At 40.8% G+C, this 26,128-nt stretch overlaps 2 protein-coding genes across 3 annotated transcripts in view; one reads left to right on the plus strand and one right to left on the minus strand.

The window, feature by feature from the left end:
- The first annotated feature begins 4,540 nt into the window (after positions 1-4,540).
- jag2b (jagged canonical Notch ligand 2b) overlaps positions 4,541-26,128 on the plus strand; it is a 55,742-nt gene continuing 34,154 nt past the window's right edge. For both annotated transcript variants that reach the window (XM_007230935.3, XM_007230936.3), the window contains exons 1-2: positions 4,541-4,819; positions 5,857-6,177. In XM_007230935.3, the coding sequence (XP_007230997.3) occupies positions 4,748-4,819; positions 5,857-6,177 (393 nt within the window). In that variant the 5' untranslated portion in view covers positions 4,541-4,747. The remainder of the gene's footprint in view (positions 4,820-5,856; positions 6,178-26,128) is intronic.
- Positions 23,262-24,971, minus strand: LOC125803811 (zinc finger BED domain-containing protein 4-like). The gene is made up of 2 exons (XM_049482096.1): positions 23,868-24,971; positions 23,262-23,719 (listed from the first exon to the last, which is right to left on the minus strand). Exons 1-2 carry the CDS (start codon positions 24,966-24,968, stop codon positions 23,282-23,284), a joined length of 1,539 nt encoding a protein of 512 aa, XP_049338053.1. The 5' UTR covers positions 24,969-24,971; the 3' UTR covers positions 23,262-23,281.

A 26,128-nucleotide genomic window follows, 5' to 3' on the forward strand; every position in this document is an offset into this window, starting at 1 on the left:
TATGTCTCACAAGTCAGTGCAGAGTTCTTTAGCATCCATAGGAAATGGCAAAAGTCATGGGACACAACACTAGTAACTTTGACATGTCAGCATATGCTGGTTAAATGTGGTCCAAGCTGGTTACATTTATTGAAATAGTTCAAATGAGGAAATCTCATCACAACCTTAATATATTTTTACAAAAGAGCAAACTTCTTTTAAAAAAGTATTTCGTTACTTACATCATAGCGAGCATGTGCAGGACTGACATGAACTTATTAAAGCTAAAGTTCACTTAGAGTGCCAAGACAGGAACATGAAGAGTAAGATTCCACAGAAGGTAAGCAGCGGCGTGTCCTCATTCTTACACTTGCATTAAAAAAAAGGGGGGAAAAAAAAACAAAAAACAAAGCCAGTGCTTGTACACTTCCCTCTGTACCCTGGTGTAATACTCTAGCTAACTGACCTGCCCACCAAATTATAGTATCATAGCTCACGATAAGCTCTCAGGATGGGTCGGTGATATTGACTCCAGTGAGGAATGGAAGCAAACATGACACTTAACACCATCCTGATGAGTAGAGAAGGGGTTTACACCTAGTGAATGTGACTGTCATTCACAATGGCAGCGTATGAAACACCTCAGGCGGAGTGCCAGGGAACCAAACCGGATTTGTATCTTTGTAAGCGAGTAAATTCCTCAATGTGATGAGTCAGGTTTGGGCAGAAAGGTGAAGCTAAAGTTAAGCTTGAAGAATGCATGGATCTCATTGTAAGTTATACTAGGCTCAGAGGTTTATCAAGTTTATGGACACTTGCTCCTCCAGGGGCTAAGATAATGCCAGCCGTGTGAACAGAAATAAGCAGCGGATGCTTCAAAACATTTACCGCATGTACGCATCAATAGGGTAGCGCAAAAATCTCTGTGCACGCTGTAGATATTATGTAAGGTTACTATTATGGTCATTATTAAGAAGCTATGCACTCTGTGTTATTCAAACATTGTATGAAATGTTCCTTTTTCTTTCTCTTTCCTTCAGTCTTAAGCGCTGCTCGCTTGGCAAGTGCTACAATATGGCTCAAGTGATTGTAGGATTAGAGCTTTAGGGGTGCTAAGCACCCAATGTTATCAGAAACAAAAATATAAACAAAAAAATTTATATTTTGGACTACTAATGAAGTATGTGATGGCTTAGTAAGGATAAGTGTGTCATGTGATAAAAGTTTGGAGAATTGAGATTAAAATCACAATCAGTAATTAACTCTAATTCATAATCAATATTATGAATACCATCTACAGATTTTGAGGGCCATAACACATATTGTGATACACACAAACTATTAAACACAGATAACATTTCTTGTTTAAACATTGTATTTAACCAAAAATGGATCAGCGGGCAGCTAGGGAACACCCACATCTGTATAAGTTGTTATAAGTTGGTATTATCCTTTGAACAAAATTGAACATTTGCCAGCATGCTTATGGCAACAGTCAAGGAGTCATGGAAGATATCGCATCCACTTTCAATGCAGGAGGCCCCGCTAACATTTCCCGCAAGTCAATGCAGCATTCTTTAGCTTCCATGGATTATGACATATGTGCTTGTGCCGTGACTTTAGGAATGTCAGTGTATGTGGAAATGTACAATACACTGCACCTGAAGGTCTGTAGATAAGGTATGTAAGTCTGTAGATGAGAAGAGTTGCATGGTTGCATTTATGGGAAATGTCAAATTAGAAAATCTTAGTTGATCATCATTAATTGATTAATTGACATTAATATATTTTACCATAGAGAAAACTTTTTTTCCAAACTGTGTTTTAAAGAGAAACAACAGTAAGGACATGTAAAGATTGATCTCAGTCAGTGCTTTATTTTGTGTTTATACCCTGCCTACAATATAACTGAGTTTTATGCTATTTTGGTTTCCACTAAATTACTAAAATTGCATATCAAGCATGTTTCATGATATGTATCAAATCGCCAAGTTCTTGCCAATACACAGCCTTATTAGACTCACTTGTAAGTATATGTTTTTCAGTCTCATGTCAGCATTTCTGAGTTAAGCCCCTGACCTACAAGCATTTAGAGTGAAGTACAAGTTAGCATACAAAACAAGCACATTCTCCAAACACTGTGAAAAGCCGTGAATAATGAGCTGCAACTTGAATAATTATTTTTTTTCACCAGCAATGGAAACAGAAAAGTTGACATAATGACAGGGGCTGGTTGAAACTGGAGAGACAGAGCGCGCATCCTGCAGCTGTAGGTTGCAAGTGTCGGGTGATATTTGCATTAATAAATCGTCACCATTGGGAAGCCTCCTCATATCAGTTTTAATTTCCTGCGAGCTCGGCTTCCAGTAAAGGCAATCACAGATCTATTGCTATGGAAACGAGACTCCCCTGCAGCAAATACTGTGGAAACCTACCAGCCCAAATAGTGCATAAACTAACATAAGAATTAGCAAAATGTCAGCAAGTGCAAACGAAAGGAACCACTAATGCAATAAAGTCACAAGCACACGCAATGTCATAATGACCTTTATGAACTGATCTAAGCAGCACCTTTTTAAACCACATATCCTGCAGCCCCTGACAGTTGCAGCTCCGCCGCTAGACACCAACAATGTGTGAGAGGTTTTAAAGTGGGTCAAGGCGATGATTAAAGATAAAAGGGAATAACTCTGTTGGCTATACGTTTATATGTGAGGCCTCCACGGGAAAGCCATGAAATATGGATGAGGAGAGACATCCACTTTACCTTTCCCCAGGGCCACCTCCCCCTCACCATCCACCTCCTCCTCCTCCTCCTCTGTCCATCACTCCTCCCCCTCCATCATCCCTCTCACACAGGACTGCTCACACTTCTGCCTCTTCCGTCCAAGCCGCGAGGATGCTCTGACAGCGTGTGAAACGTTACGGCTGAAGCCAGGGTGATGCCTGCTCCAGCCATGTGCTTATTTATGCCACAGCTAGTGCGGAGATGCTCTGCGGGGGAGAAAATGTCAAGGCGTGGAGGAGAGGAAAGCCTGTTCAGCCACACTGTCTTGTGGCTCAGGATTTCTTTCACTTCCCTCAACCAAAATACCTCTGGCAACAAGATGCACACACTCACTCATGTGGAGTATAAATGACAGATAACGTAAACTCAACTGACAAACTGGCAGGTCTGAGGCTGGAAAGAGCACATTCTTGCACAAACAAACAGATCAGGTTTGATTCCTTGATAAAATGGTAATGGTAATGCAGCTCTAAAAGAACAAATCACCTTTGCGAGATACAGACTAGCATTGGAAATAAACCTAAAATTATACTTGTGTTTCTTCAAGATGTCTTAATCTAGACTGAGCATCTATTAAATGTAGTAAATTCAGAAATAGCAAAGTAGTTCTGCTGAAGATCTGGACCATTTCTATCTCTCTATCTCACACATGCTGCTGATACATATCATTTACGTGCGATAGAGGGCGCTCCTACCTGCCTGCATCAGCTCCCTAACCCCAGGCCAAACCTGCGGAGGAATCAACTACCTAGAGAAACAAGCGCCTTTAAAATATATTAAATAAATAAACAAATATTAATTTATTCAAACGGGTTATTTTCTTATTTTTATTCAGTATGTGAACTTCGGTGTGCACTATAAATTCACATTAAGTTAGCTCGCTTAGACAGACACACCTAAGGTTAATAAAGATTTGAGTTGAGAATTCCTTGAATTAATCGGTTACAATAAATAAATAAATAAATAAATAAATAAATAAATAACATAAAAATTGAAGTACAACGTCCATCCATGCACTATTTTAACACATTAATCCCTGCTTGTTTTTTAGGCTTTGAAAGGATGGCACCTCACAATTAAATAAAATAAACACACACTATTAAAAATGAGATTTGCAGATTATAACACAGTGTAGTTATAGGCTGATAACAAAACTGACATCAGCGCAGAATATAAAACAGATTTTCAATTAACAAAAATATGTTAAATAAAGTGTATGTTTTTATTTTTAACAGCCTTTTCATTGTTTTGTGAGAGAATTAACAAAACTGCTGTAAAACTGTTAATTTAATTTTGTTTCATTGTAATTGTTTATTTTAATTAAATATTCTAACTGCGTATTAATTACAGAATTAATTTAGCATAGTTAAACAAATGCAATTAAATGAAGTGGTTATTTTTATTTTTAACAGCATTAACAGCCTATTTTTTTTAAGATAATTATCAAAACTTTTATAAAACTGTTTTTTATTTTATTTTTAAATTATTTAAATTATTTTTAATAAAACAACGTATTAATTACGTATTTAGCATAGTCAAATAAGAAACTTAAATAATCTGCATAATATGTATTTTAAATAGTCAACACCATGGTCAACACTAAAACTACTATGAAATGTTGCACCTTTCGTTGGTGACACGGGCAGCGTAGCTAAGTTTTTTTGGCAACGCCCCACCGGTGCGGTGATTGGCTCACAGGCGTCAGAACGCTGTTTCGCGATTGGCTCCTCCGCTTGTCAGTCAGGCGACTCGCTCTCAGGCGTGCAGTGGCTGGGAATCATATCATTTGCTGTGGAGTGATCTGACGGAGGGAGAGAGAGAAGGAGAGAGAGAGGGAGAGAAGAGGGCTGGAGCAGGAGAAGCACCGCGCCACACCACGCTCTCCAAATTGTGATTTTTTTGCATGTCAGGAGCGGAGGAGGCTGTCGCCGGTCCTCGGCCGTGTCGTCTCTGTGTGCTCGGTCCATTTTAACGGGAGGCATGTGGAGCCGGGCGAGGAGAACCAGGTGGCTGTCTATAGCGTGCCTGCTGCTGTTAACGATATGGACGGAGGTGAGAGCTCTCTTCTGATCGCTCCTATCTCATATGTATACCGTGTGTGTGTGTGAGATCAGTTCGGGGGCGATCTGAGGGGTCTTGAGCTGAGCCCTGGTGGGTCGTGTGTTCAGGCGTTTTTTGGGGGAAACCGGTAGTTAGCTAGCTTATTTAAATGGATCTATCAGCTGATAGTAATATTTAATAGAATCAGATCAGGGAGCCGGTGGCTGTGGAGCATGTGATAGATAACTAGAGAGATAGATAGAGAGCTGCATAGATAGATAGATGCATAGATAGAGAGCTTTTTAGAGAGGCTGTCAAGCTTTCACGCTTTTCACGCTAACTCCATACACACACATACCCATATTACTGGGAGATAGATAGTTAGCTTTATCAGGCGCGCGTGCTGCTGGAGTTAGCCAGTAGTTAGTTAACGTTAGACTAGCTAATCACTAGGTTAGATAGTTATATCCTTCCAGTTTGCTGCTGCTTCACACGGTAGCACACACAAACACTTTATTTATTAAATTGGAGAGTAGATTTAACACATTTTAGACAGTATTTTAAAAAATTTGAAATTGTAATAAAACAGAGATAGATATAAAAGAGGAGATAAAATGCACAACAATTAGCTAGTAGGTTAACCCTCCTCTCACTCATTCATTCAAATGAGCAAGAATGAATTGCACGAGGTTACCAGGCTCTAACGTTATAATATGCGGTGGAAACACGCGAGTTCCAGTGTCAGACTGTAGTAAGCTGGCTATAGCGTTGTTGGTGGTACATGCTTGCTGGCGGATCTCACATTGTGGTGGTTGGGGGGGAATGGTGGGATTGTTGTGCAGGCAAATAACGCAGCAGCTTTTTTTTTTAACCCGGCTAACCTAACCTAGCTATATCTGACTTTTACTAGTTAACACTAACTTACTCCTCTAACTAGTTAACTAAGCTATTAAACACTTTAAAAAATCTCTTGCATGTCTAGTTATCCAGTTAGAGCTCATAAAGCCTGTGTTTCTGGTGGCTCTTGGTCTGATTTGTGGTATTTTTAGGTGGGCCACTCTTCGGGCTATTTCGAGCTGCAGCTGATGAGCGTGGAGAATGTAAACGGTGAGTTGTGGGATGGGGAATGCTGCGACGGCGCGCGGAGCTCGCAGGACCAGCGTTGCACGCGGGACGAGTGCGACACGTACTTTAAAGTGTGCTTGAAGGAGTACCAGAGCGAGGTGACCACCACGGGCCAGTGCAATTTCGGTACCGGATCTACCGGCGTCCTGGGTGGAAATATATTTTCTTTTAAGAACAGCAAGAGCAGCCCCGTCAAGATCAGCGAGGCGGGCAAGATCACCATCCCCTTCCAGTTTGCCTGGCCGGTGAGTGCACACAACTTTTTTTTTTACTATTATTAGCTAGTATTAATAGTATTACTATCTTTATTTAATCCCTCTGCTTCCTGCTCTCCATCACTGTCCCTGTCCCCTCCATCATTAGCTGGCTAGCTGTTAGCTGATTGGCGTAGTTGTCAGGCGAGTGAGTGAGCGAGCGCGCGCGCGCCGAGGGCTGCAGACCCTCAGGCTGGATCTGGTTACAGTGACAGCATGCAGTGGCTTTCTGGGAGAGAGTGAGGTTTTCTGGAGTGTTAATATGAGAGGTGCAGATCATAGGAGTTTATTTCACACTATGGCTGTACTATTACTAATTCACTATCGATATTATGATAGAAAATGTTTAAATAATTGTTTTAGTTTGTTGGTACAGACCACAGTTGTAGCTAGCTACATCAGTCGTGGGTTGTTAACTGAAGTTGTTTTTGGCTTTTATATTGATTTATATCAGGACTTCACAATATATATACAAAAATCTATCTCTGATATTGCGATATTTTGTTCTGCAATAAATTGATATCACCTGTAAAAAATAAAAAATAAAATTTTCACTAAATTAGTGATCCAACATATGATATTAGTAAGTGAAATAAGTGAATATTGGTCTGAGATAATCTTGCTTTTGCTAGATATATCATAACAAATGAAAACAGTTGCAATTTCCTTTCCCTGTCAAGTAAGTTGTAGCATAATGTGTATGATTTTTTTACTCTAAGATTTGCACGTCCTGTGTGGTGACTGTTGCACATGCGCATATTGCAATGATCATATCAAAATTAAATTGTGTCTAAATCACAATTCAACTAATACCCAATTCCTGTAATGTGTGGTCATATATACTGTTTCCAACCATACTCTGTAATACGTAAATCAAATAAATAATAATAATAATAATAGTAATAATTAAATGGGCTAATGTGGCTACAGTTTCTGCAGTGATTAATGTTTCTCTGTTTGTAGAAAGATATAGCGAGATCCCCTTTACCCCTTCGCACTCATTCCTCATTGAGTCTATAAGATAGCTAAGTGCATGTGAGGTGACTGCTGGAAGCCCTCAGCCTCCTGCAGTCTAGTGCTGCTGCTGCTGCTGCTGCTGCAAGGAGCTTCAGAGGTGCAATTTCATCCCACCACTCTGCACTCTTAAAGGGGAATTCGCCTGATTTTAAACTCAGATCTTTTTTTTATACAAAGCTCAATCATTGGGTTTGTGTGAAATGCTTGTATTTTGTTGAAATTGTCCAAGTCATGATTTGCAGGTTTACAGTAGAGGTGATAGGAGTTCAGTGTCTGAAGGATCACTATGTAAAAGAATATTTCCTACATTAAATGTTTGATACTTTATTGATTGGAGTCAGTATTGGTGGTACATGGTGTTAAAAGGAAAGAAAAGTCCTAAGAGGATGATACCTTGGTATCTACAGTACACTGTTTTACAACCCGCTGCCTCAGGATTATGCTGAAAATGTGAAAAATCAATGGAATCCCTTATTAAAGGACACTGTAACATTGTGAGATGATACGAGTGCGATTAGGAGATGCCCCTGTGCACCTCGGCATTCTGCCTGATATCTGAAACAGTCCTTGATGAGTAGGTACAAGAGACGTAACTGCTGATGTCAGTATCGGGTGTCAGATTGGAGAGGTGTTGTATGCGGCCTGTGTGTCGCACCTCCAAACAACAAAAAAGATGTTGTGTAGTATTGACTGTCCGCTCTGGACTGGAGCCCAGACGTACTGAGAAGCTGACCTGGAGTCACTCGGCTGTGTCTGAGAGCTCTCCCCTTGACCACGATGTAAGATGTGTACAGCCATGTACAACCTGCCTTCTTTTTCTTCAGTAGATCTACTTTAGCTGCTGGTTATAACCCACCCCAGTGAATAAAGGTTAATGTGTAACTAAGACCACCAGTATGGTTTATGGAGGTATATCTAAGATCGAATGTGTTTACATAAGAGCATTTATGTAGTTGATGATGTGGGTCTGGTACATAAAGGTACAGACTGTTTGTTCTCTCTCTTTCTCTGCTGCATCTGCAGTTCCGGCCGGTCCCATGAAAGCTAATGAAATTACCGGTGGAATGCGCCTTTCCGTGCCTTGCATCCGGAGAGGCATTTGATGATGTGCTCCCAGTGTAACTGCATCCGCGCTGTATTGTAAAGAGATACGGAGCACCTCTCCCACTCTTGGGCAGCGAGTGTGCCACCTGTCCGAGGAGATGATTTGTTCTCTATCTCTCTCTCTCTCTCTCACTCTCTCTCTACTCTTTCTACATTCGTTTCAATTTTGTTTCTCATGGCGCCAGAGGTTAGTCTCTGCTGAGTCTTGCTTGATGTGTCAACGCGATTGCCTCGTGCACAGAAAGCCAAGCAGTGTCTGACTTTGTTAATGGACCGTTAGGGCTATCGTGTTTTTCTTGGAGGGGGGGGGGGGGGGTATACTGTAACTGAATACGTAAGAAGCTTGGTCACCTTAGAGGTGCGAGACAGTGTGTGTATACAGTGTACGTGTGCATGTGTGGGTTTCTTTCCAATGGTGCTTTCCTTTCTTGGTTCCACTGCCTAGTTACTGTAGGCCCATGGCATGAAATTGTCCCTACCAGTCAGTCCGTGTTTAATGGACAGCGTAAGGCAGAATCATGTCTATGACTTCCTCCATTACTGTCTACAGTGTCAGACCGCGAGACAGTCTGCTATCTCTCCCGATTCTGAGGATAGCAGCTGCAATCGTCCGTCAAAGCTAAGGGCCACCGCGCTTCAAGGCCAAATGGCAGCTTCAGCTACACCTGATTGGGAGCTTGCCGGGTGGTTGCTAGGCGACGGTTACATGGACCTTTAGTAAACAATTATCTCTGGCCCTCCGAGCTCCCTTCCCCCTTAAACTGGTCTTTCAGTGCAGCCACTTGTTCAGGCCTCACCTGGGAAAGAAGGGCTCGAGCCACACCACTGATTACACTATCGACTGTGTAATTAGCCGGTCACAGCTGGCTACGTCTCCAGCCAACAAAAAGCAGTAATTGTCCAGTTTGGCATTAGAGCAGGTGGCTGCTGATGGAGTCTGATTATAGATTGTGAGTTCAGTAGGTCTTAAGGATCACCCACTTGGCTAAGTCCACCCTTTTGTTAACCCCCCACCCCCCCGAAATACTTTACCTGCGAGTCATTTAGTCATGCTCGGGAAAGGACTGTTAAGCCAGGCCATAAACCAAAAAGGATGCACTTTTAGCTTAGCAGATAATCAGATAAGAAGCAATTAAAACAAAACATAATTAGTTAATTATCTTTATGGATAGTCATAAATAATTGTGTTAAACCGTTTGCTTGTCTTTGTGTTTGTTCTCTTTTATGGAGCTACTGAAGTACAGGCCAAGCTAAGCTAAGTGAGCAAGTTAATTTATCTTGCACCATGTTGCTAAATGTTACAGTAAGATTACTTTTTTTAATGTATTGGGCGTGAAATATAAGCAAAACCATTCTTTTTAAGAACAGGCTATATACAGTAAAAACAATAGCCAACTGTGTGCTGCCCTCTTAACATGTTACTGGGCCACCAGGAGCTAAGATACATGATGTTTTGATGAATTAACTTTTTTTTTGCTTAATGTACCATTAGCAACGAGCTACTGTGTAAAATGATTGTGCTTCACCTCAAATAATCATGTTCCTACGCTATGAAGCACTAAGAAGCTTCACAGCATTTTGAATAGAGATTCTGCATTGAAAATAATGATAGTCTACGACTAACTTAATCTCTCACCTCTGTTAAGATAGAAGAAGCTTCTGACTTGGAAAGTGTGTAGTGTGGGCTTGTGACATTTAAGCCCCATTTGTGCCACTTTGTTTAGTGTGTGTTGATCTCTCTTTTTTTTTTAAATTAAATTGCTCTTGATAGATCACTTTGGCACCTACCGTAATGATTTATGATCTCTAACTTAATCTGAGACACTTTTAATCCTCTTCCACTTCCTCTCTTCCTTCTCTCTGTGACCTGAACAAATTAGCTTTTTGTTCTGCCACCTCAATAAACATTTTCTTTCTTGTGACTGGGGGCTGTGCTGCTGTTGTTTTGTCTTCCCATGAAATGGAGGGATACACACTTAAAGGCTGCATTTTTCTTGCTCCCTGAATGCTTCAGTCATGGGGGAGATATTTTTAGGAGCTGAAAGGCCGGGCCAATTAGGAGACGATGCGCCCAAGGGTGGCTTTTTTTTTTTTTTTTATCTATCCCATGCTTTACAGTTTGGGGGATGTTTCCTAGCCTCTAATGCTTCTTCGTCCTCTTAACTGTTTAACACCAAAGCCACATGCAGTGCATCAGCCATCACTCAGCACTTTAGGCTGGTTTTCGGGTCTCCAGCTCATGCGCTCGCAATGCAGTAAAGCAGTAGTTAGTTTGAGAGGCGGGGAGAAGGGAGAAAAGGCAGTAAAGTGAAAATGGAGAATGTTTGGATGATTTTGAAGAGTAGTGGCCAGCCAGCCATCTCCCACTCCACAACTCCTACATGGTGAATGCTCTAAAACAAAGACGAAAAGCTCTCCTTTTAAAGAGTCTTTGGCAGGCAGGACAGTATCCATTTCTCCCTTTAACTTTGCCAAAATTCTATCAATCCATTAATGTTTTAGTGGGTTTTTTTTTGTTGTTGTTGATTTATGCCAACAGTGTATGTCATGTTTCAGAGAAAAAAATGTGATGCAGTTCCTGTGAGTTTATTTTAGGTCTGCTGAGAAGTAGTTACTGATATGTGAGATGAACAGTGAGGGGTTAAGAACAGCTTCTAACAAATAATAAGCTTTTTAAAGGTTGTGCCCCCTCCATTGGCCTGCTGTTAGAGGTGATCTAGCAGTGAGGGAGGATGAGAGGGACAGGGGTGGGATGGGTGTCATCTCCCTTACGGAGGATTGAGTGATGAACAGATGCCTGCTTCGGCCTTCTTCAGAAGCGCTCACGTTACGCTAAATGCTTTGAATGCTCCAGGCACTTCCAGTTGACATGCTTTGTCCCTGGAGAGGAGTTTAAAAACACAGAGTGCTTGCCTTGAGAAAATATTAGGGCTGGTGAGCCACAGCTAGCAAGCTAGCCTGCTGGTAACACTCAAGTCTGGTGTGTGGAGTGGTAGCAAATGTATCATGATTAGCATGCTGCATAGTGGCTAGTGTGTTAGCTTGAGTATATTATAAGAAGACTTCAAAGCACAATTTTTTGTTTAAATACTGTCCTCTTAGAATATTGAATGTTTGAATAAATAATGGAATGGAAACATTAGCATGTTAGCATGAGGGGCAGTGTGTTTTGGGCTTTTGTTCAAAACAAATCCTTCATAGTTGAGTAAGATTAGCCTAATTATTTAACAGCATGTACAAGATGCCAAAGTATTGGTCAATATCACCCCTATTATTTTGGTTTTATAAACAATACAGTTAAATATGTACAGTTTAGGTTCAGATGTGGTGCTAATTGACACTTATTTAGTACTTAAGTACTTATTTATTTATTTTATTTATTTTATTTATTTTGTTTAGTAAACGTTCAGGTAGTGACCTGCTGGACTGATTTATGCAGATACTTTTTGGGGAAAACCCTTTTTAAAATTACAAATCCATAGTGTTTATACTTTGTTTGTAGTGTTTTTAATGTTTAATGTTCCCATAGAACGTTTTAAACCTTTAGTTAATTTTTTCTATATAAAATAACTATTTTATAATGTAGTGAGTGCACTATGGTTTGGTACACACTGCTATACTGTGTGTGCATTAGCCTAGCACTTATATAAAATCAGCAATGAATAAAGTTTCTTATTTATGCAAAAACAGTTAGCCGTTAGTGTTTTTCTTAAAATAGTGTTTTTTTTTGTTTGTTTTTTGCTGTGTTTCCACCTCTTTTCTGTTCCCCTCTTTTGGTCTTAAAATGGCTTTCCCAGGCCATGACCTCTAAAGCAGGGGACGTTTGTGTGTGTGTGTGTGTGTGTGTGTCTGTATATATATATATATATATATATATATATATATATATATATATAATGTATGTATGTATGTGTGTGTATATATATATATATATATATATATATATATATATATATATATATATATATGTATATGTATGTGTGTGTGGGTGTACGCATCCTCCTGGTAAGGCTGTATCCGCAGCAGATCGCCTGGTTCTGTCCCTAACTAGGCACTGTTTTTTCCTCTTCAGAGCGTGCTCTGGGGGAGCCTGATTGTTTTGCCATGGCTGTTTTGGTTTGTTTGCCTGTGTGGTCAGGGGGTTGCTTGCTTGCATGTATGCTTGTGTGTGTGATTGTGTGTGACTAATGCATGCTGTGTGTGACGCTTCCCGCACGACTCCGCGGGGACGCGGACGCTGAGCAGGTGTGCCTCTGTAATTAAAGTGCATTAGCGCACGGCCAGTTTAATTCCCACTTGACCCCTGAACCTGTTGGAAATGATAATGATGATAATGGAGCTTTAGCTGGCGTCAGAGGGGCTGTAACCAGGTTGCTAGAAGCTACTGTAACTAGGGCTGTCTTGGTTGAGCTGGTTGGTTGGTTTGCTGGTTTGGTTGGTTGGTTGGTTGATGGTTGGCTGGCTGGCTGGTTGCTTCTCCCACTTGGAGTAACTCATAATGGGAAAAGTGGGAGAGTTTGCAAGGAAATACAGCAAGCCAATATAATAAGGTCCTGTTTTTGGGTTAGTCGGAGATGCTGAAAGTGGGTTAATCGGAGAAATGGCATCTGGAACCGGTCTAGTCAACTGGCCTTTCAGATGGTCTCTTGATGATCTAGTTATCAGGGGCGTCAAATGGCAGCCTTGCTGTAGTAACTCCAGGGCTGGTTGCCAGGTGGATTATCGCCTGTCCGGCTGTTTGCGGAATTATAACTGTGCCACGCTGGGGTTCTGCTATTGTATTAGTTTTGTTAATGGCATTGAGGGTTAACCATGATTTCAGAGACATGAATAATGATATTATTTTAGTCTATGAGCCTGTGTGTATATGTGTGTGTGTGTGTGTGTGTGTGTGTGTGTAGATCTGATCTAGGCTGGTTGCTCTGGGAGCTGCGTCCCCACTGGGCTGTGGCAGCACTAAGCTTGGTAGGCTGTTTCGCATGCAGCTTGAGTGGTCGTGCTGTCTCCAGCTGCTGAGAATACTGCAGTCTTCTCCTACAGAGAAACTCTCTTCTTTAGCCCTTTTATCTTTATCTGAGAGTTTGATAACCTTCTAGTGGCTCGAAGGTTTCGCTGCCTAATTAGCAAAGGGGAGGGGACTGCTGTGTTGTCTGGATGCGGCCAATGAGCTTGTTGGCATAGTAGCGGAATGCTAAATGGGCCGCATGTGTACACATACACAAACAGTCTCGCACAAACACAGTGTGCTATGCTGTTCAAGGTCCTGGCTCCTGATGTGTAAACCTGTTCATGTTTGGCTCAAACTGTTGGCTCACATGTGTGTATGTATGTGTGTATGTGTGTGTGTGTGTGTGTGTGTGTGTGTGTTAACAAAATGCAGTGTGGTTCGTTGTTGCACTTCTGCATTGTACCAGTAGCAACTCAAGCCCACGCTGAAAGAAGGGAGGCTCCTGATGGCAGAATATCATTTACTGGCTGCAGGGCCCAAAGTGCACGTCAGGCTGTGTCTCCCTGCCTCCCAGGCCCACAATGCCCCCTTTAACAAAGCTATTGTCTGCCTTTGTGTGCTGGAAGCCTTGCGGAAAATGGCAATTGTCGGAGTCGGAACGAGAGTCACGTCAAATGAACTTGTTTGCCGAGAGGTCAGCGGCTTTATGCTGAGCTGGACTGTGCGAGAGGGGTTTCCGATAGCTGAATAACCACTGGCATCCAGCGCTGATCTGAAACGGAGCTGTGTGTGTGTGTGTTGTCACTTCCCCTGGGGAGGATTGCAGAGATGACAGTTGTGGTGGGGGAGATCATGGGAAGAGCTAAAGAAACAAAGGGCAGCGCTGCCTTTGGGTCGCGTCAGCCGATGGGAAAAGCTTGTTCTCATGCTCTGTGTGAATGAACACCTAGTGAAGCCTGCAGCAGCCCTGGGTGCCCTAAAGCTGCACTGATGCTGCACCTCAGGCCATCAGGGCCAAACATCCTGTCTGTCTCTAAGTCTCTTTAGTCATCTCTCTGTCTCTCTGTCTCTCCTACCTCTTGGTTCCCATAGGATTGTCCTGAACCATTACTGCTCATCGTTTACTTTGATGTCACCCAGTCCCTCCTCTCAAGTCTTGCCCTGTTATTAGTGACTTTAAGCGGCGACGGCTGGATGGAGGGCTACCGTGAACGTAAATCTGCATTTACCTCGTCACTAAGCCACAACACGTACACGCCAGCTGATCAGTGTGCTTGCTTACCTGATGTCATATCACTAAATACATATACACTAAACTAAACTACTAACTATGAAGAAACATATCTAGCCTATTCTTGTGTTCTTGTTTAAAACTACAACTATATATTAGGGCTGCATTTAATGATCATTTTGATAATGGACTTATCTGATGATTATTTTTTTTGATTAGTCAATTAGTCAGCAATTATTCCTGCCATGTCCTCCATCTCTAAAAACAATAGCAACAGCTAAACATGAAATGTAAAAGGCATTTAAATGTCTAGATATTGTTTAAACATGAAGTGTCTGATTTAGTGAGTAAATAAGTAATCTGTTGTGTTTGGGCACTTTTAAAGACACAGACTTAGTTGAGTGTAAACTGTGTGAGTGAACCATTTACCCATCTACCATTGCGCTTCTGTCACCAGCACTTTCTCTAATGCAGTACTGTTACAAATTTAAGGATTAGTTGGCAATTAAATTTATAGTCGACAAATTTAAATGATCAACATTGTCGATTATATCGACTAATCATTGCAGCCCTACTATATATTCTATTTACCTGTATACATTATTTACATTATTTTCTATTACTGGCTTGTGTTCATTACTGAGTGTGTAATATGAATTGACAAACTCATTTGTCTTAAGTTTGTAGGTAAAGCATCAGTGGTGAGGTTTTTTTTTTTCTGTAGCTTGTTTTGTTTTGTTTATATTGATAATTGAGTTATATTATCATTAACTAATTACTTGCCAAACCAGCTTAATCTATTCCTGGTTGCAGGAAATTTGGAGCCAGTCCCTGCAGCTGCCTTTAAAAGGCCATTGCAGGGCAGGGAATATCATTTATCATATGCAAGGAAATAAAAAAATGCATTACATATTGTCCAGCTCTATAAATGATCTTGCTAAAGAAGTAGTTGTTTTAGTATAGTTATTGCATGAGCAGAACAATGTAAGTCTTCCAGCTGCCATTAGTTGACCCTGTTGCTACCACAGCTTTAAGGTCCCTATTAGCTGGGTAGCAACAGAAGAAGAGAAGAGTGAAAGGACTGATAATGTGAAGAGTAGAGCTGCATCAAGGAAATGGGCAGGGTTGAGTAAAAGTGGAAGTATAACCTTTTTTATTTTTCTTTGTATTTGTATTCCAAAATGTATTACGGTTGTCGTACTTTATCTATCCTAGTGAAAAGCTATAACAGAAGTGGGTTCAGAGCGTCTGAATTGAGCGGGAGAATGAGGCAGAGAAAAGGGCAAAGAGATGCTTGTCACGAAGTGAGTTTCTGGCACCTCGAAGATGAATGTCAGGGCAACCTGTCTGCCCCCCGGCGTGGTGCACAGTTGGGACCTCTGTGTGTGTGTGCATGGGAGGAGAGGGCACCTTTCTGAGAGCGGTGATTGATTACAGTGGGCCTTTTTCTTTCTCCCCTTCCCACCATCGCTGTCGACCCCCCTCCCAACGACACCCTGGCTTCCCCCCTCCACTCCCTTCATGCTATGCTCTGACACAGGGTCTAGACTCTGCTGACACAAACATGGCCCTTGTTGTGCTCGGACCTGGAAGGCTGGCATTGCCTCCTTCAAGACACTGCAAACACAAAGTGTTCTCATTAGTGAACTGCACTAGTTCTCTTTGTCCCTGGAGAGAACAGAGAGACCGCCCTGTGCCGCGATCAGAGCTCCATAAATCTCTGCTGAGGAACAGTGCCTTGGTCCACAAAGGACATGGGCGTTCTGCCCTAAATGCGTTAAATTAGCCAATTCCACTCAGCAAGGTACACAGGAGCAGGCCTGCTGATTTACAGTTTTATTGAGTGTTGAGATATTGGCAGAGCTTTGTGTTTCTCCATGTCGTTTATTAGGTTTTAGTATCATTCTGTATCTTTCTAATAGTGCATAATATGTACACTACACTACTCTACTCAGCTCAAGTTTTCTTGCTTTTCCATTAAGCTACTTTGTTTTCTTTAACCTGGATCATGGTACTTTATTGTTTCTGCTTGTTGTTGTGGTTTCTAGCGAACAGAGGATGAACTAAAGAATGATGTAACACTGTCCTTTCTCACTTTCCAGTGTTGGTGGTCTGTGGTTTGCACTGTCAACAACTACAATTAGGGGAAGCTGTGGTAGCAAACCAGCTACTAGGCACTAAAAACTGAGGAAAGTCCAATAGTGTAGATCCCATGTAGTGCATTCAATTTTTTTCACACAAAAGTACCAGAAAAGTAATTTAAACTAATTTAGTATCTTAATTTATTGTGTTCACATTATTATCTGGATATTCCAAAAGTTATTACATATGTTTTTTTTTTTTTTTTATATTGTGCCATAAGACTGCAACGATTTGTCGATTTAATCAAATATTCAAATTTGACTACAAATTCCATTGTCGACTAATCATTAATTTGTAAAAATGCCGCATTACAGAATACATATTTACTCAAAATATCAATACTTTCCCTGTTTAAACAATAATCTAGACATTTTAAATGCCTTTTAAATGTTCAGCTCTTTCTATCATTTTTAGAGATGAGGACATGGCAGAAACCATAGTTTACTAATCGAAAAAATAATCAGATTAGACGACTGTCAAAATAATCAATTGTGCAAACACCTTAAATATGTATGTTTGTTAACACACTAACTTTCTGGATCTCAGCAAAACCTGGTTATAGCCTGCAAGCTTGAAGATCACCTGAATATTGAAAATCATTTGGACTGTAATTCCTGGCTCCCATCTACCACATCTCAGCACTGCAGAAGATCCAAAATGAGCTAAAGGAAATCTCAGCCAGACAGCATCTAACAAGCAGGGAATGCTGTACTCTCTTTTTCGAGCATAAAACACAAAACAGGCCTTTAGTGTCTTGTAATTGGCTCGATGATGTCTTGCATTTGACTGTAATTGCTGAGCTCTGCGTCGGCCGGTGCCTCTGCTGCCTCAGGCCGGCCCGGCTAGCTTGTCAGCGGGCGGTGGAGAAACAGAAAGCCCGGATTGACGTCTCGGATTAATAAAGATTACACGCTGCAATTACTCCCTGCCAGATGAATAAACGAGGCGCAGGGCCCTCTGAGGGCAATCTATCAGAGGCTGTCACTGGAAGCCTCCATTCAAAAACAAACAACAAGAACTCACTCTGCACGTGAGCTTGTGTGGAAACGAGTGGCGTGACTGGATGTTGCTCTGGGATGTAGAAATATCCTTCACTGTGTTTTATGGGTGAAGGGTGTGAGGGTGAGCACTGTGTTGGGAACGTTGGCCAGCAGTCAAAACGTGGCTGTTTTCAAATGGTTATATGCTTCCTTTCCTTTGGAATTTTATTTAGATTCTTAGGAATCTTTGGATATCTGTAAAACACAGATTTTTTTGTTGTATTTTAATTGAGTTTTATGTAATTTTAAATATCTCTAGTATCTCCCCCAATCCTTCAGTGGAGAGAAAAATGTGTCTGGGTGCAACCAAGCGCATCGCAGCACAGGGCAAAGGGAGTGTGTTCCTGGTGGCTAAAACCACAGGAAGTACGCATCTTCCCACAGTTCCTCTGGCTAAGGAAGAGCAGGAAATCGAGTGCTCTTTCCTTGCTAAAGGTTACTGGGTTATTAAGACCTGTGTTTTTTTTGTTTTTTTCCTGGCCTCCCATCACTCCAGTTAAAGATTCTTCATAGCCCCCCAACCCCCCCCCCCCCCTCCCCGCCCTCCCCTTTCAGCGCCTCCTCTTTCCCTGGGTTATCTTTAGGATTTGGTCATTGCTGCACTGCTGATGGCTCTGCTGCTCTGCTGCTCCCTGCTGTGGTGAAGGCGTGTGAAAGCTCTTGGGTCGCCTCACCTAGCGCTCCACTTGGTCAGAATGACCTTTCTGCAGTCTCCATGGTGAGGAGCACTCCATTGAATGTCACTTGGTAGTGACAGCTGCGTTCTTACCTCTTTCGGACACCCTTACCGTTTATCTGAGGGTTTCTCGATGTGATCGGAATAGTCTGAGTTCTGGTTCAACAATACAGGTTTATTGTAGTGGATCAAGGCCAGGTGTAGGCTTAAAAGGTGGGCAGTGTGGTGTTCATCTTTTCTTGATCACAGTTTGCTTTTGTGTATTGCTGGTGTTATGTTATACTGACAAATTTCATGTTTCATTTCAAAGAAAAAAAACTTAAGGAGAGAATTTCTCTCATTTTGACACTTTGTTACTATTAAATAAACTAAAAAGCCTGTGTATTTTGTCTTGTTTAAAAAAATCCCTTAAGTAGTACAATTTTAAAAATATTTACTGAACACCTAACCTTTTTTAATCTCCAAACTAAACTAATCTCCAAATTAAGAATGCCCAGTGCGTTTACCCCAGCAGTGAAAATGTGGTGTTTGTTCACTGGATTTAGTGTGATATATCAATGTTCATTCAAAGTCATTTCTACTGTAGAGATTTTAGGATATTTTCCGCTTTAACTTATCAGTTCTTAAAAAAAGAGTGTCATATGTTAATGCCATGATTTCATAATAGACTAAATCATAGTACTGAATTATTTTTATATTAACCATCAATTAAAAAAACATATATCCAGACTATTGTAACCCCAGACAGTTTTATACAAAATGTGTGAAAATACAAACATTGTACTTTACTGTGACTCTACTACTCAACCAACTCCTAATGTTTTACATAATGTGTAGGAGGCCAGAGCAGTGCTCCCTCCATGGACGTACTTTAGTGAAGTTGGGGTGTGTATGTGTGTGTGTGTGTGTGTGTGTGTGTGTGCGCACACTACAGGTTAGCAGTGCGGTGCAGGAGGCTTTTGAAGCGATGAGATCCCTGATGAGAGGTCTCAGGGGTCAGCCAGAGCCTCACTCCCTACAGCCCCCTCTAATTTCAGCCTTGCCCTAAAATCCCCCCTTCCACACTGCCCAACCCCCTACCGTGGGAAGCTGCACCTGTGGCTCCCTCCACCACCACACACATACTTAGACACACAAACACCCATGCATGGCCCAGTGACATTGTCCTGCTTTGTAGCTATTTTTCACCGTTTCTGAACAATAAGCAGTAGCAGAATTAGTAACTTACAGGTGGCAGTGCCCTGTGAAGCCGGGGTGTTGAGGTCAATCCCTCAGTTTCTCTCTCTCTCTCTCTCTCTCTCTTTCAAACTGCTTTTTACAAACCACACACTGGCTTGTGATTGGATTGGAACATTTGAACAACTAATAAAATTTGACAGCTAATTGTAATGATGAAAATCTAAATTATTTTGTAGTACACTGTATTCGCGGTTCTCTACTTCTATACTTCTCTACTGATTTTGCTGTTTATAGGTATATGTTTGAGTAAAATTAACATTTTTGCTTTATTTTATAAACTATGGACAACATTTCTCCCAAATTCCAAATATTGTCAATAATTGCATTTATTTGCAGAAAATAACAAAAAATGCAGAGCTTTCAGACCTCAAATAATGCAAAAAAAAAAAAAGTTAATATTTATAAAGTTCCGAATTTAATATTTGCTGGAATAATCCTGGTTTTTAATCACAGTTTTTCATGCATCTTGGCATGTTCTCCTCCACCAGTCTTACACACTGCTTTTGGATAAGTTTGAAAAAAATAAGCAGTTCAGCTTGGTTTGATGGCTTTTTATTATCCATCTTTCTCTTGATTATATTCCAGAGGTTTTCAATTTGGTAAAATCGAAGAAACTCTTCATTTTTAGTGGTCTTATTTTTCTCCAGTGCTGTATATTTATAATAGGGCTGCACAGTATTTTTCCTGAAGTCTTGTGGATGACCATCATTATTGTGATCTTGTTTTGGGGTTGATTTAACTTTATGATAATAATGGTGCAGTGGTGCTTAGAGAAATTGAACTGTGTGGCACGTTGCTGTGTGCTGCCCTGTGATTTGTCATTTGGTGCCTAATATATGCACAGTCACAAAGAAGAACATTTTTTTTTTATTATTGGACACATGTATGGTGACCTAATTAGCGAGGCCTGTTTGAGATTAAGAGGATGATGACAGTGTGCTCCTCTCTATAATGTTAATATACTATTATTATCTAATATTTTTCAGTGCACTACACATTGTGTTTGTGGCTTAATCCATAGACAGACCCATAAAATGCTTGTAGCAGATGGAACAGTGGTGGCGGCTCTGTGATGGGCAAGGTGAGAAAATCACAAAAGGCATAAATGGTCCAATTAGTGTGTTAATAAAATCTCTGGCTGTTAAAATGATCGATTATGTAAAGAATTGTTTGTTGTCCTAATTGGGGGAGAGGAGGAGGAGGATGATGTTGATGATTGGCTCTAGATCTAAATGATCTAAATGGAGCTCTTTGCTGTAATCCCAATATACATGCATCTGTAATCAGCAGAGTGGAGAAGTGAGCGGACTGCAGGAGGTGAGTCTATCTCACAGCATTACCTTTGCTGGGACGTCTGTCTATTATGGGATGCGTGCAGGTCGCTGGAGGAATGCTGCCGGACTGTCCGGAGACAGGTTGATGGGCAGTCTCAGTATCTCAGAGGTTTGGATGGAGGTCTTTGTTCACTGGTCACCTCCCCCACTGCCTTTATCCCCATCCAGCCATTTGGGCAGCTGTCACATAATCCAGCTAATCAGAGACAGGGTGTGTGGGAACAGGACCGTTCCCTGCTCTACTATCTCGCACACACTCGTGCATGCTGAGTTTACCACCTTTCCACTGATAACAGCTCTCAGTAGCATCACACGCGTTTAGAGAGAAGAGGGAGAGAGAGGGAGATCCAGGGAGTTCACAAGCGTTCTTCGATACACACGACTGTGTTTGTGTGTGTGTGTGTGTGTGTGTGTGTATGTATTAGTGATACACAGACAGGGCGGCCGACCCGCATGCGGGGGGATGGGCGGAGAGGTCAGAAGCCCCACTGCATGTCGTGGGATGATGCACGTCCATGTGAAATAATCCATCTTTTTAAGACGCATCTGTTGTGCGTCTGCATGGATGTGTGGCCAGAAGCTTGCCCCCCACCCTCCCCTCACACACTCCCACTACCACCCAGACAGACCAGCTACTGCTGATAATCCCATACTGCATCATTTAGACCAGCCAACGGGTCCCCTATATCTATGTCTCAAAGGCACAAACACACTTGCATCAGCACACACACACACACTGACACACACTGACACACACACACACACACACTGTCTGCCTCTGTATTTGAACAGTCATCCTAGCCCACCTCTGCAGATGAGTTTAATAGAAAATTAGTGTGGCAGGCTTTGATTTAAAAATATTTTTTTTATAAGGATGTTGCAATAACATAATTTTATCAATTTTAGCCAATAAGTGCTTTAAAATATGATCTGCATTGGAACAGATGTTGAGATCCAGCCAGTATTTCAAAGGAATATTTGATAATGTATTTATTGGGCTTTGGTAGGTCAGTGAAATACTTAGCCCTTATGGATTGACAGGGCTGAAAAATGTTTTTTTTTATTATTATTATTATTTTATGTTATCTTTGTCAGATTTGTAAGTATGCATGAACAATGACTAGGGCTGCATGGTATATGGGGGAAAATCTATATTGTGATATTTAGTTGTTCTGATATTATATATATATATATATATATATATATATATATATATATATATATGTAATATGCAATATGCAAAATTCTAGGGCTGGCCCGAATAGCGTTTTTTGAGCTCCGGATATTCGGCACTGATTCGAAGCGAATATTCGAAGCTTCGTTTTCAAAAAAAGACTGATTAAAAAAGGATTAAAATACGAAAAAATGTCGGGAATAAAAGGTATTGACAAAATATAAAGAAAAAGAAAAGCATGACCTTATGTAGAAACAAAGAATAGTAATTTTATTTTACTATTAAAAAGTAACAAAACATTAATTTAAATATACTTATAATTTAATATATATATTCAGAATTATGTTAATTAACACTGTAACAGCATAGCGATAAATCGGTAAATTAGGCTACAAGAATGATGTCTGAATAACTTTCCTCTAATCTGATCTAATTTAACATAGTTTAAGAATATAAAATACTTTCTGGACAAACGAATTTTTTTGTTTTAAGTATAACCCAAGTACTAAAACACAGCTATTCACAGGGCCGGGTTGCGCAGGGCGGATTAGCCGCCGCGGACACTGGGCCGGCTTGCACAGCGGAGATGTGGTGTGGGGGACTTAGTCATTCACTGGGCCGATGTGCGCAGCGAAAAAATCGGGGGGGAAACACAAAAAAGACATGAGACGCGGGGAGAAACATTCTGTAAAGAACAAACTTTTAATAGCTTCAAAAGAAATCAATATTAAATTATTATAGATTACAGGGAAGCTTAAACAAACGCCAAATTTAATAACGGAGCACACACATTAAAAATACCTTAAACATAGCAATGCAACCTCCTTGAACACTGCAAATAAAAATAATTATTTTACGAAATGAAATTATTAAGCCATCTAATAAGAGTATTGCTGCTAAAATAGATTGCAAATATATATATATAAATATATATATATTATAATTGCAATAAAAATAAAAAATGTAAATACTTTGACTAACAAAGTGTAATAAATGTAACAAAACAGCACACGTCCCACCATTAACATAGTAACACAGAAAAGAACACTTTAAAAACAAAACACTGAGTGTAGGAAATTTAACAAAATAGCAAGTCGCGCCGTTAAATAACAGGAAAGCCTAAAAAAGAACTTTAAATTAACATTTTAAATACAAAAACAGTAACACTACGTAAGTACGTATACGTATAACTACACCTTCTTCATGTTGTGTGCAAGAAACACAAGTTTGTTCACATTTTCTGGTAAAAGTGAGCTTCGTGTCTTGTTAACTATGTAGCCGGCCTTGGAAAAAATACGCTCCGACGGGGTCGATGTGGCCGGTACGCAAAGGCAGTATTTAGCTGCGAAAGCTAGTTTGGGGTAGCGGTTGCTGTTTTGTTTCCACCATGTGAGTGGACCAGACTGGACTTTTGTTGTGTCCTTTAAATACTGCTCCATCTCTTTCGCTGCACTGGATTCATTGTGCTCTTCCTCTTCTTCATCAGACTGCATCAGCATTGAAATCTCCTGCTGTCTCCGTTTCTTGTGTGGTGGTGCTTCGGGCTCCTCTTCTCCTCCTGCTGCCTGCTCTTTTTCCTCCCCTGGAACAGCCTGTTGCTGGTGCAGATGTTCAGCCAGATGGACAACCTTAACCAAATAGCATTTTATTAGTAAAATCTGCCTGCACTCTATAGTGTATAATAGTATATATTGTACTTTATTTGAATTTTATTTTAGCGTAATATTCTAGTACATATTTAAGAATAGCAATGTATTTAATTTTAAAAAGCCTAACCTCCGTGTAGACGAGGTTCCTCATGTCATTTTGAAGGAATTTTAAATGTTTGAATCGTTGGTCCAGTGCTGAAGAAAGGAGGTAGATGCTCTTGGGCTCCATAGTCAAAAGCTGCCATCGGTTGTCGATCTCCGTGATGAGGGTCTTTTTCATTTCTCTGATGGCTGGGGTTTCGTCCTCCTCCTCGAGTGACAGGTGGCGTTTCTTCAGGTTAAAGAGCATTGGCACAGCTGAGGACAATGACACGTTCTCCTCCTGTGAGAGCACCTCCGTGAGCGTGATTAGGGGCCTAAGTACTTCTACTAAATCTTGTGCCAGTTTCCACTGCTCGGTTGACAGATCCAGGGTGCGATCACCTTTCTTCGTAATGCTGGGATCTGACAAAACAGCCGTCACCGGCCATCGTTGCTCCAACAGCCGGTCAAGCATTTCACATGTGGAGTTCCAACGAGTAGCGATGTCTTGTGTAAGACTGTGCTCAACAACATTTTGCTGCTTTTGTTTATCTTTTAGGGCAATTGTAGCTTTCGCACTTTTTTTGAAGTGTCCCACTAGATTCCTAGCAGCCGAAATTGTGCGTCGTATTCTGTCCTGTTTTAGAGCACTGTTTATGCATAGCTGTAGTGTGTGTCCTGAGCAGAAAACTCCTTGAACGTTGCCCCATTTTTCTGGTTCCTTCTTCAGAGTTTCCGTGCTCAGCTTCATATTGCTAGCGTTGTCGTGAACAACTGCTACTCGCTTATAATTTGGAATAGCGAAGGACTCCGCCACTTCTCCAAGCAGTTGCGCTATATGGACGCCCGTATGGCTCACCTCCATTGCTTTGGTTGCCAATACAAAGTTACAAAGTTCCCACTCCTGATTTATAAAGTGACATGTGACTGACATGTAAGCTTCCATGTTCAACGAGGTCCAAATGTCTGTTGTTAAACTTAATGCAGAGGAGTTTTCAATAAGAGCTGAAACTTGATCTTGGAGATCGCTGTACTTCAGAGACAAGGCCTGTGAAATACTGGAGCGTTTGGGGAGAACGTAACCGGGCTCCATCTTTTTCATTAATTGTTTGAAGCCTTCGCCTTCGACTACGTTAATGGGTCTCATATCTAGTGCAATGAACTCTACTATAGCATCTGTTATCTCTTTCTTTCTTTTCTCTGTTATTGCTTTCTGGAACTGGAGGCTTTGCTGTGTCGTTTTGTCGGTTGAAGATGTCGATGGCTGCGAAGCCATACAGACGGTATGCACCTATACAGACGGAAGCTGTTAATAGACTGGGCTTTTTTTTTTGTGATTTAGCACCTAGTGTTGCCACATTACCCCTTACATTTTATTATATAAATCAGTTTCGAAGTGCCTGCAAGTTATTATCATGTATAACATTACTGTTAATGTCAGACATAAGCAGCTTCGTCATGGCAAAACAGGGCAGACACTATTTAAGCCAAGTTTGCTAGCAGGAATAATCTTGTTTTTTTTACACCGTCAAGAAATAATACTTACCGCATTTAGATGATTCCTCAAGCTTGATGTGCCACCATGATATGCCATCTGAATATCGCATATTTGGCACACTGCCTTTGTCTTGTCGGAATTCAATTTAAAATGCTTCCAAACAGCTGAGCTTCTCGGCATTTTGCCTCTCATATACCGCCATTAACCTGAACGGAACTGTAACGTTAGAGTGAGGCGGAGCTAAGAAAAAAAAAAAAAAACGAATATCCGAATACCAAAATTAAAAACCGAATACCTACTCAACGAACGAATATCCGAATATCCGAATATTCGGGTCCAGCCCTACAAAATTCCTATTTTTATTTTGCGAATTAAATGATTCAACATGTAATTTTATTAATAATGCAGCCTGTGTATTATTATATGTATTATATTGTGATTGAAATAAAATACTAGACATTAGGTAAATATAGTTAATAATCTGGCAGATACTGTCATGTAAAAGTAGTGATTTTTTTATTAGTTCTTCTTTATATTAAGGGAAAAAAAGGTTTAAGAATGTTAATTTGGAAATGCACAAAATAATGCACATTCTGTGGTGTGACTATGCCAAATGTGTATACATTGTGATATTGATGCAAAATCGATATACTGTGTATATAGTGCAGCCCTAACACTGATACATCATAGTGTGGTGGGCTAGCAGTTAGTAGTTTGGATATGATATAAAGTGTTACCTCAGGGGGACAGCTTATGAAAGCATTAACACCTGTAAAAGTTGCGAGGAGTGAGTGGGATCTTGTGAGTGG

Source organism: Astyanax mexicanus, chromosome 1 (assembly GCF_023375975.1).
Source record: "Astyanax mexicanus isolate ESR-SI-001 chromosome 1, AstMex3_surface, whole genome shotgun sequence".
NCBI classification, from domain to species: Eukaryota; Metazoa; Chordata; class Actinopteri; order Characiformes; family Acestrorhamphidae; genus Astyanax; species Astyanax mexicanus.

Coding starts and splice junctions, on each gene's coding strand:
- LOC125803811 (XM_049482096.1), bottom strand. CDS start 24,968: ATGAGACCCATTAACGTAGTCGAAGGCGAAGGCTTCAAACAATTAATG. Junction 23,720..23,867: donor GGAACCTCGTCTACACGGAG/GTTAGGCTTTTT, acceptor TATTTGGTTAAG/GTTGTCCATCTGGCTGAACA.